Genomic DNA, 12,433 nt, shown 5'->3' with positions numbered 1-12,433 from the left:
TGAACATCCAAACTTTTTGGTATGGGCGGACAAAATAAAAAGCACTTGGTACTTTTCAAAAACGAACTTGCGAACACTAAACAGCCACGTAAAGTAGCATTTTTTGAGTATACTGTATACTTCGAGCAACACGGAAGGGATGCGGCATTCGCACTATTTCCACAAGTACAAGATCAACTGATCTAGCGCGGGTAATAAAACTAGTTGCGCTCAGATTTTTAACCAGACCAAGTCCAGTCACGCGAGTGAACACTAATTGCTCGGTTTTTTGTTGTAAAAAGAGGTCGGGGACATCAAATTTACAAAAAGAAGGTGTTACATTTCACATGTAATAATATTTTTACACATCATACGTTTAACTACATTTAAACACAATTATTATATTTTAGTCTCATGTAATTGTTGGATTTATCGATTTTGCTCGCCCAGTACAAATTGCGGATCGGTCGAGCTACAAATCCGACTTCTCATCTCTCAGAAAACAATAAAATTCTTCGACGAAAATGTGTTAGTGTGCGTGTTGTGACACTTGTGACTCGTCCGTACATAAAAACAGATCGAGGTGTGCAAGATTTGTCTGTGTAGGGTGTCATTTTCTATGTATTTGTGTTCTTATTACAGATCGGATTTTGTATGTAAGTGTGTGAGAAGTGCGACTGTGTGCACCTTTCCCCCCGCAAAAAATGGCAGATAGGTTTGTACGGTGAGATATCGCTTGGGCCCCTCCCTTCCGACTTGTCGGAAGCCGGTGTTGCTCGAAGACTGTATATAAAAAAAAATCGACACGATAATTAAAACTCTGACTCTTGGCTGAGTGAAGCCGACAAGTTGCTTTCTTAATGGGTTTGCTCTCAGAATATGATAACTGCTGTTCTATAGGTATAAGATACGTACGTGTTACTTGTCCTACTTGGGCTTAGCCACTTAAAAGTATAGTTATAATTAACGCTTTGTACAAGTAATATACTTAAGTGGCTACGGTTCCATAAGTTGTAAGTACGGGAATAGGTACGCAATGCGTACCTAAAAAGGATTGATTTATTGTTAGTACGACTATCTAATCTAAGAGTATATCTACTCATATCCTTTAAATATGTAGTAATACATATTATGATAGGTAAGTAAGCACATTATAAATATATACAGTACCTATTCCGAAAGTAAATATTTTGTTCTTACTCGTAGTATAATATCGGTTGAATTTTTTTTTAATACTATTAAGGTGTTGGTGTTCCAGTTATAATTGAGGGGAAGAAAATAATTCAGATCAAAGATTTGCTTTAATTACAAGTTCTTCGTTTAGCGTGCGGCGATTTATCACTTAAGAGGCGATTCTCTCAAAAGAGCTGTGGATTAATTAGAGAAAGATAAAATTTGTGAAATAGCCGGAGGCTCGCGAGTGCTCGGAACAGATAAGGGAGCCCGATGAGGAGTAATGGATCTATTAGCGTGCCTGAGCGTCCTGTGCCCTCCGGGGCGGCCCTCTTTTTGTTCGCGCGCGAAAAATCACCCAATCGTGCTTATGAATCTTCCTGCTCACTTTTTTCGCACCCAAATTATTTGCCCGATTTATTTATTTGTATAAAACATTTGATTCAGTAAACTGTTTTGGATTCAGATGATATTTATTTCGGGATTGGAGCGTTGATTGGGACGTCGTAAAATGAGTCGTGAATCGTGAATCAAATGCAAATAAATTATCTGCCGTTTGGAATGATTTGCTTATTGATATAAAGGGAAGTAGCTCTTTAGCATTACACGGTGCTTAATACGATAAATATAACATGTAAATGTGATTGAATTATTTAAATACATATTAAATTTAAATTTGTGTCTTTTACTGCATTCTAGGTGCAGTAGTTTTGTAATTTGATAAGCCACTGACCTGACTTGAAGGTGATCTCGCTGATGAGGATCCATTCGTGCTGGAACTTGAGGCGCAGCATGAGATGCTTGGCGGTGCGGTTCTGCAGCGGCACGTGCACCATGCGCGCATGCTCCGACACGCGGTCCTGCTTCGGCTCGTGCGATATGAACTCCTCCTGCCATCTCTCTCCCTCCAGGGAAAAGTACACTTCAGCCTCTTTGAACAACTGATAGAAACATAAAATCACATCTAAGTATGTAATGATGGTTGGTTTTAATGACTTGTCTTAATTATCAAAATTTTCAAGCAGAATACTTATAATATAATTTATAATATACGCCTATTACAAACATGAATAATTTTATATTTATTACTTTACCTGCACATCCTTGGTAAACATGTTATTTGTATGGATATCAACATGATAGAACAGTTGTGTCGTGCTAAAATTAAAAGTGAGCTCAACTTCGTCATCCACTTGCATTGATTTGTTCCAGCCGACCCAGCGAGTACCTGCAAGCGTGAACCAAATTATACTGTGAGTTACGGTTCTTATTTAAAAGGCGTCATTCATCGCTTTACTTATGCAGCCAATTAGACACTGGGTTATATTGGCTTAGTCTATTTTTGCAGACTATAATTGACGTTTTCATAACCATTTCCGTGAATTTGGACGATGGGAAATTTAGCTGAATATTGTTTACCTTGTGTATCTAAAGGGTCAGGTTGTTCAAAGTCATTGGGACCCAAGAACGAGTCTGTCATCTGACCGAGCCCGTCTAGAAGTCTGCCGTCGCGCTGCACGCCGTCGTAAGCCAGGTCCTCGAATCGTGCCCCCCCTGTCATGGCCTGCATGTCTCCACCCTTGGGCGCAGAATAGGCAACTAGATTTTCTGCAGAAATACAGACGTCGTTAATTAATTACACCGCCTACAGGCGGGCAGTAATAATTCGCAATGCGATAAAAAGTTGTTTACAAGAGTATTTTAGTAGATATCTAGATATATTAATAAAAATATATTAAACAGTGCACTTATAATATATTCACGTTCGCTAGAGCTAGTTCGCCTCGCAATGGGTCCCGGGACGTCGCTAGCTACTGAAACCTGGTATACTCTTATACCTACGTTTCCACAGACACCCGTAAAGTTCGACCCTCATACACGCTGTCCGGGGGTGGGCAGCGTAAGGAAAGAAGCGGACTTTGGATGCAACGAATGGAGCCTCTAATATCGTCTTCCGGGGGGTGTACGTGTTGACGTTTCCAGGGATCAGCTATAACAACACATTAAAATATATTAAGCATGTGCGGATTCATTTTCTAAAGTAATAATAGAAACAGTAGGTAATAATGTCAAATAAAATGGAATAGTTAGGAACCTTTCCAGTAATAAACAAATCGTGCACAACTACGCTTAAATCTAAGTAGGTACTTATATAAAACCATCGTCATCATAACCATACGTCGCACTCCAGCGGGCAGTTTGGGGGCATGTCGGTAAGTTTAACAAAAAAATTAGAGATGCCCCGAATAGTGAATTTGGCCGAATACCGAATACCGAATATTCGGCCCCTCTCTCGGCCGAATACCAAATACTCGGCGACCGAATATTCGGCATGTCATACGAACATTTTGAGTCACCATTATTATGAAAACTGTTCGCCAACAAAGCACAACCCTTGCTAAAGGGGCCCACTGATTAACAGTCCGCCGGACGGTATCGGCCTGTCAGTTAGAACAAAATTTTGACAGTTCCGAACAACTGACAGGCCGATACCAGCCGGCGGACTGTTTATCAGTGGGCCTCTTAAGATATATTTTATGTTGAACAGAATTAATGAATGTAGTTAAATCAGACTCATGGTAAAAATAAAATATTTTGTAATCAACTAATGCTCAAAAACGTGCCTTCGTATTTAACTACTTTCCAAGAATACATTTTAAATATTAAATACCTATACCTAGTTTTTGGTATTTTTTTCCGTAATTTTTCTTTTTAGGTAGGCGCAACAGATATTCGGTATTCGGCCGAATAGTAGACAACATTCGGCCGAATACCGAATATTCGGCAAAGTGGCCGAATAGGCCGAATACCGAATAGTTGCCGAATATTCGTGGCATCTCTAAAAAAGATCATCTTAACTTACAAGTATATGTACCTACTTAGTATTTATAACATACCAGTTATCATGTATCAATCTTAAATGTGTAAATACTCTTTGAAGTGATAAGTCCATTTAAGTGGCTACTTAAAACATCTAATAAATAGCTGACATGACGAAGAACCTTGACTGCCAAAAATTTAGCAAAAAATATTAATATTATATTCGCATAATATGCTTAAAAAGAAAGTTGTTATATCAAATATACTACATATTATTCAACCTTATTTTTATTTAAAATTGAATGGATATAAAAAATAGATACCTAACTAACGTACAACTTTAGTTGCTAAGGTATTTGGAATTGCATATTACAAATACTAAGTACAAATACTTTATTGTGACAGCTCGAAAATTGATTTGTGAACCTTACCAATGACATGCCCGCAAAATGCCCGCTGGAGTGCGACGTATGTTCATAACATATTTTAGTCGATATTGCTAGAAGGTACCTATCTAATTGGGCGGGTATTTATAACATTATTGTACTGTTGCCACATAAGATATTAGAGGGAACAGAGCACACGTGTATCATTAGGCAGCGACAGCTAGTATAAAGTTTCTTCCGCAGTGGGACTAATTCCATGTAAGTTGAGCTCGGTGCCTTTGCAAACCGAGCTTAAAAACTTTAACATTCACTGACTATCTTATGTAGCAATTTTAATCATTTTGTTTTGTCGAAACAGAAGAGTAACTAGGTAACTAATTACGTTTAGAAATGTTATTATATTATATATTAGAAATGTTATTATATTATATTATATTATATAGATTTAGGAATCTCATAAAATTACGTTAGAACACGGTTAAAAGGTTGTCTGAATGTCAGAGGCAAGACTGGCATTTTGGATTTGGTACCTATTCGTATTCATTCAGCACCTAATTCAATTATTAAATATGAATTTTCTTTGTTTATTTACATACCTACATAACAATGTTGATACAATTTTCCAATTAAAAAAGATAGAAACGTTTCTAATTTACTTTTATACCTACATTTACTATCAAAGTTATTTTTTTTTCATTTGGTTTATTTAAAACTGGTCGTTAGATATACAACTTTAAAGTTATAACTAAAAATATATTAGGAAGGTGTACGTACGCCCTCCTTGCTATGAACACTATATGCTCGAGATATTTAATAACATAATAATATGGTTACACTAACTCTTTGCAAAACGCTATTACCTACTCCGCTAGGTATGTCAAACTAAGATTGAAAAGATTTAACACTATCTATCTATTTAACATTAATTCCTTGATAATATAAATATTTAAGCAAATAATGCAGACGTTTTTTCGCTAACACCTCAGTACCAAAAATATATATCAAATACGCACTTCATATCATTACACCGATAACAAATAAGTACCTACGGTAAGTACTAGTTATATTATATTCGACCAAATGGAGAACCTTTTTATTTTGAATTAGTTTAATAACCAGACATCGTAAATTTTATAGCATTTTCGGTGCAGCGGAGTGGTGTTAACGGAATTGGTATAAACAATTTCAACCCTAATTGATTAATTACGTTAATATTAACCTTAAGTTACAATTTCTCCGTTAACACCACTCCGCTGCACCAAAAGTGCTATAAAATTTACGATGTCTATTAATAACATAAGAAATAGTTGAAGATACTCACTCTGCTGCCATTAAAATCTTTGTATTTGACCCAGCGGTTAAGAGCAGCACGATAGTACTCGACCGAGTAGCTCTCCACGAACTCCACTCCCACCGAGTTAGCGAACCGGCCCTGGGACTCTGTGCCAGTGATGAGGTACTCGCCCTGGAGGTCTATCTCGAGGTACTCGCGGCTGCGCGGCGAGATCAGCCCGTTGGGGCACCACGCGCCGCCACGCAGCTCGCTCCGGATCCTGCATACACGTGCACTATTAGCTCACTGATAATACTTTATCAAAATTATTCCAACCCTGTTGGGAAAACAGAAATAGTTAAACGGATATGAGTCGTAAAAGTTTTTAATGATGATATGTTCGCCTGGCTGGATCTAGTTCCTCGGGAAGGGGCTGTAACTTACATAACGTAGTTTTTTCTAATTGTGTACACAGAGGCATTTTATGTAGTATAAGATCTCGAATCAAATTAGGAATCGAACCAGTTTATTTACTCCAGAACTTATTAGGTTAGCCAATACCATAGAACCTGTTTTCATGAACTAAGTAATAAAGTTTAAGAACATACTTGACACAAAAACAAACCAGAATGGAGATTAGTCGTTTTCGTAAAAAGGATGACACGTTAGATCGGGCCGTGTCCGGGCCGGAGCTTCCGGGGCTTACGTTTATATGACATGACAGGTGATCACGTGATGCTTTCCATAGAAAACGATGCGCCGGAAGCTTCGGCCCGGACACGGCCCGGTCTCTACCGTGAGTCATCCTTAAATGAATTGCAATTAAAAGCAGTTTTGAATTTTGATAATAGCCTAATTAAGTACAGTCAGAATCAAAAGCAGCGGATCAGACTACGCGTCAAAAATATCTACATTCTCTAATACATTAACAAAAAGAGATAAATATGTCTCTATAGGTACTTGTGTAAATAGAATAATTATACTGTGTCACATACTTTTGAACGCAAACTGTAGAAAGTGTAGAAACGTATCCCTAGAAGGAGCGTGCCAGCTGGTCTGGAGGAGCTAGGAGTTACCCCTAGAACTATTTGTTTATAGGAATGGGTTTTGTCTTGTCAATGGCAAGTCTTCGAGCTTCATATAGCGGATTAATGATACTAAACTACTCGCGGCTATCGCTGAAGCCCGGTCTACTAGACAGAAACCGGCAGATATTTGAAGTTTATTTACTTATTTATTAACATAACTGTGTCCGTAGAAGTAATTACCCATAAGACACGTTTACGCATAAGCAAATAAAATTATTGTTATGGCCTACGCAAATAATATGCGGCATTGTTTCGTTTGTCAAGAGGGGTGATGCCTCCGGGTTCCGTCCACCGGCCGTTTAATTTGAATACCTATCTTGAGTGCGATCTCATCAGTAGTGAGAACAAAGCGAGCTAAACTGTAAATTAACGTACCATTTGCTAACTCGCCTCTGACCCTATGTAAAATGTTTCAGATGATAACGTTTCGGCATCCGGCCGTACTTATATCTTGTTATCTTTCGGGAGCCGGGCTCCGAAAGGCTTTTTAGGATCTCGTTCACTCTGAATTCATATGAAAATTTAATTTTCTGTTAGTGAATTTCTCAAACGAGCGCCGAGTTCCCGTTGTTTTGTCTGGCGCCGGCTTATGCGGGCTCGAGGCTCAAATGTGAGACCCCCTGTTAATTGTTTGAGCTAATCGTGAGTGTTTTACTCGACTGCGGTAGCGGGATTCACAATAATTGTTACAACTTGGCCGTATCATGACGCTCTATTGTTGTGTAACAATGCCCAGTTAAATACGAAATAACCGTTTTATATGCGCATTTTGTGTAGAAATCTTTAAAATGTACGTACTATTCAGTTTAAGGGTGGTTGATTGAACTCGTAAAACGAGTGTACGAATTTGACGTTATCCACTATCCACATGATAACGTACCTACGAGTTAAAGTGACAGTCCATTTCCAACGACAGCAGCACTACCATTCATTTTACTACGGAAATTGAAAATAACACCGACGCGTTCGTACTAGTAGTGCAGCTGCGGTCAGAAATGGAATGTTACCCTAAGTGTCACTTTTTATATCGCGCGATTGAAAGAGACGGGCACTGACAGGGCTGGAAATGTTAGAAATAGACTAGTATCTTTTAATGAATATCTATTACATAGAGGGAGTCCGGATACGCCGATTACTGAATATTCGCTAAATATTTGTAGCATCTCTATACATTGTACACATGTTGCGCCTCAAGTACTCACCTGGAACTAAGTGGCGACACGCTGAGGTCGTAGTTGGAGCTGGACGACAGCGACTCGTTGGATATCATGCCGCTCTCCATGCCCAGCGGCGCCTCGCACGTGCCCAGCTCCGCTACACAACAAAACATTCATTTATCACTTCGAGCTTTTATTTGACTTCACTAGCCACTTAGTATCTTAGATTGAGTCAAATCTTAGAAAATAAACGACATCTGGTATTCGATAGTACTCTTTGAGGTATACTGAGAAAATGATCATTTCACAAATAACTACTGTATTGTTGTTTTACAATTATAACTCTCTAGGTCCTAGTCCCTAAGTCCAGCAGAAAGCTACATTGCTACATGGAAGTGAATGTTAACACATTACGAGTATGTACCAAGATTTTAGGAGGAATATTAAAAAAAAAATTAGAAAAAGCACAATATTTTTGATTTTCTGAATGATTATTTCCAAAAAACGTTATTAGCAACCTTAATGTTATTTTTAAAGAGCTATCAAATAAAATGATGTGCCACATGTTACTTTTACTTTAAAAAAAAACTTCTAATCTAAGCAGCGGGTCAAAAATACACCTACATTCCAAATTCCGTTAAAATATCATGACTGTTTTTTCGAGAAAACGGTGCTAATTATACATACCTACCTACTTTTTTCGTAAACTATACCGAAGTGAAATATTATTTTAAGAGAGGGCTAACGCAAAATTGCTTTTTTATATTGAATTTCTAAAAAATATAGTCACGGGTAAATGCCATGAAGAAATTCAACCGAAAACTATATTATTTTGCAAGGGCAGAATCCAACCATTACCATAAAAGGTAAAAAAGGCTTGATAGCAAACAATCACGAAAACATGACTAATTTTCATTTGTTTTAAGCTGTTTTACTACCCCTCTTATTGCTGTTTATGTAAGCTGTTTTACTAATCAATATCGTATCATTCGTACCTAGTAGTCATGGTCATGTCAAATGTCCGCACATCAAACATTTATTCAGAAAATAGGTTAGGGGATTTTACATGTCAAATATTTGTAATATCTAAAAATTACAAAATACAAAAATATGGAATCAATGAAAGAAATTTATTCAAAATTTTGCTAGAATTTAGGTATGTATATACGAACCATGTTACTCATAATTACATAAATAAAAGTTACTTATTAAGATTATTGTAACGTAGGTATTATAGGTACTTTTATACCCTTTTCAATTACATTGTAACGTCTTTGACAAGTAATTACAAAAAAAATACTTCATTAGAGTTCTTTTTTGTATGTAGGTAATAAGAAGTTCCTTACAGAACCTTACTCTGTTTTGCGCTTTCAGAGTCCATGCTTTGTTTTTCTTTAATTAACGAATGTGTCTTTCCTCAGGCGGTAGGGAGGGTCACAAAAACTACCTACCTAGTTACATCGCAGACATTCCATTACCAATGGACTAGTATTTAGCGTTTTATACTGACCCTTTTTTCAATTCTACTAATAATATATAACTTGTGTGGCTTATAAAATAATTGCTGATATATATTAAGTTAGTAGGGTGACTGCTATAACTATAGCCAATAACTATTGGTCACTACATAGTAACTGGCCACTCTTAACAATAAAACTTCTATTGGCTTGTTTCTATCTGGTTTGTTAGGAAAGCCCAATTATTATGTAGTGGCCAATAACTATACCAGTCACCCTAGCCCAGGTACCCCGCAGTGTAGAGTTTTTTATTTATTTTAGTATGTCTAGATTACATTCAAAATTATTGAAGTCCTTAGGTAAGTATATGTAAATATTAAAATAGATATGTAATTATTAAAAATATTCAAAACTCATTTAAAGTATGTATGTATACACTGCTTGCTAGATACACGTGTTTTCAAGTACATAATACGTAGGTACCCAGGTATCTAGTGTTTTTCTAGCCTATTTGAGTGTCCCACTGCTGGGCAAAGGCCTCTCCCCTTGATTTCCAGGTACCTATTAGGTTATAAAAACGTTGGCTGTTTGACCTTAAATATATAAGAAGCACGTGATTATGCCGGATCTTATTATTGCTACGAATGTTTCTACCACAAAACACAAGAATTATTGTTTGCGTGATACTGAGGAACTTAAATTTAATTAAACTTTTTCCTTTGGCCCTCAATTAGGTAGAATAGGGTAGGTATGTACGCCACAGGGCGAAGTTACAAAGAGTGTATACATCCACTCAGTAAATATGCGTAGCGGTCGGAGTGTGTACCCGGTGCGTAGGTGAGGGGAGGGGGAGACAGAGAGCCCCCGAATTTTTGTTTATTTTCCCGCTTTTAATAAAACGAAAATACAATACATGTCGGTTAAGCACAAAGGAAAAATTCAAATTCGGTTTCGTGGACGGCATTATTCTGACATATGTAGGCAGACCTTCTTTTTCCTTGCTCCTCCCTCTCTTTACGTAATGTTTTCAAGATTCGTAACGGTAAAATGTTATTTATTCACATGATTTCATTAATAAGCTGACTGAGATGGTCTGTAACATTTTCCTTATTGCTTTATTTCATATCAAGTTAAGTAAAATATATGAAAAATATATAAGTAAAGTTAGGTAGGTACTTAATATTGATCGGAAGTGCAAACACAGTAAAATTTAGTAACTACCAATTATCTTAATGCTATATCCAATTTTGTTACGTGTTCAACTTTATCAGGCCCCGTAGACAACATGCCAATCGCTATCGCTACGTAGCGAACGAAACGCAACTGTCACTGTCACACTAGGATGGAAGAGTGATAGAGAGACACAAGGCGATTCGATGGCGAAGCGCAAGCGATCGTCACCTTGGCTAGGCCGCCAGGAATCGAAAACATGTAATATCAAAAGTTTTAACAACCTATAAAAATAATAAATAGACGAGTAAGGCGCCAAAAAAGACCGGGTTCTTAAGCTTGTCTAATTCCAAAATGTCATAATTTCATAAGTTTTCGTAAAAAATTTTGCGTCCATGTTCGCTAGTAGGTACCATAGACAAAACTGCGAATCTCGCGACCCGCCCCAGCTTCGCATGGGTTAACAAATTATACACCTAAACCAATCAATCTATTGAGAGGTGAAAACCGCATGAAAATCCGTTCAGTAGTTTTTGAGTTTATCGCGAACAAACATACATGTAAACACACAAACAGACAGACGCGTCGGGGGACTTTGTTTTATAAGGTGTAGTGATATAAAAAAAAAAAAACTAACGGCAGGCCTTCTTTGGCTCAGGTACCTTAGTTGTAACTTGTAATATTTTATGTAAAAGCTTAATCTTGCAAATATGTGTGCGGTAATGTGAGCATTGCCCGTCTAATCCACAACGTCGCGGAGAGCGTGATAAATTACACACGAACAAATGATGTGAAACGGGCGTGAGAAAAACAAACAATTTATTACGAAGACAAACGAGGCTAGATCCCTGTTTCGATGTGATTTTAATTATAACATGATAATCCCACTGCATATACCGACACCGACACGATCGGCTTACACTACATACAAGTTACTTACACTGCACTCAAGTGCTGTTACTCAGGGTCGAGTATGTACATACGAAGATGAAAATTAAACTAGTGCCACCTAGTGCAAACCAAGGCTCGGAACCGGTTGTTTTCAAAACCACGAAATAGCCCGATATTTTTAATTAGTTAATGCTCTTTACGTAGGACTGAATCATGTATTTAGGTAACTGCTTTGTATTATTAGATTGTTCCATTAAAAACGAAATTATAAAGCAAAAAACGAAATAAAACGTCATAATACGGGTAGTTTCGTATGAAGAAAAAACCGGTTCCGAGACTTGGTGCAAACAGTTTGGTACCAACGACGAGAATCTATCCACTATGCTCTACGATTGTAGAGGGATACCCATAGGCTTGAGGGATAGGGATAGAGGGAAACTGTCCAATTTGCTCTATTAGTAGATATGTCGTAGTCAGATCGTATAATCCGCCGTATTACATTACGGCTAGCCGTTTTCAAAAACAGGGGCGTTTTGAAATGCGGCGGTTCGACGATTAGCCGGATTGTCATTGCGATACGTTCTTCAATAAGGCGGCCTACGTTTAGCCGCATCGTACTACTATTTTAGATTGTAGAGTGACCAGTTCTTTCGGTCGCCTACGTAACCGGAGTTTGACAATGTTTGCAATTTAATTTATTTTTACCATGGTCCCACCGCACTACATGTGTTTCTTTTCCAAACCATTTCCTTCACAACTTAAATAGACGGAGCCCCGCAAGCGGGGCTCCTATTTCTGGGCGGTTTGCCCTTCGGGCATCTGAAGCTACCTAACGAACCTAACCTACTTACCTACCTACGCTTTTTTCCCCTAAATGTAATGTTTTCATGGACGTCTCACTAAATCAATAGGCAGGTAGGTTAGGTTCGTTAGGTAGCTTCAGATGCCCGAAGGGCAAACCGCTCAGAAATAGGGGCCCCGCGAAGCGGGGCTCCGTCTAGTTAAGTTGCGAAAGAAATGTTTTTTGAAAAGAAACAGT

The 12,433-nt window shown here is 37.8% G+C and overlaps 1 protein-coding gene across 1 annotated transcript in view; it reads right to left on the bottom strand.

Annotated features, from left to right (window-relative positions):
- The window catches only part of LOC134804742 (discoidin domain-containing receptor tyrosine kinase B-like), a 269,473-nt gene that overhangs the window by 81,073 nt on the left and 175,967 nt on the right, over window positions 1-12,433 (bottom strand). Inside the window, exons 5-10 of the mRNA XM_063777943.1 lie at window positions 7,922-8,033; window positions 5,680-5,911; window positions 2,995-3,142; window positions 2,572-2,760; window positions 2,247-2,380; window positions 1,886-2,093 (exon numbers count right to left, since the gene is read on the bottom strand). Coding sequence (XP_063634013.1) covers window positions 1,886-2,093; window positions 2,247-2,380; window positions 2,572-2,760; window positions 2,995-3,142; window positions 5,680-5,911; window positions 7,922-8,033 — 1,023 coding nt within the window. The remainder of the gene's footprint in view (window positions 1-1,885; window positions 2,094-2,246; window positions 2,381-2,571; window positions 2,761-2,994; window positions 3,143-5,679; window positions 5,912-7,921; window positions 8,034-12,433) is intronic.

The sequence above is a fragment of the Cydia splendana genome, chromosome Z (genome assembly GCF_910591565.1).
Source record: "Cydia splendana chromosome Z, ilCydSple1.2, whole genome shotgun sequence".
Taxonomy (NCBI): domain Eukaryota; kingdom Metazoa; phylum Arthropoda; class Insecta; order Lepidoptera; family Tortricidae; genus Cydia; species Cydia splendana.
Note: the sequence above shows the minus strand (reverse complement) of the source record. Positions and strands in the feature narration are given on the sequence as shown.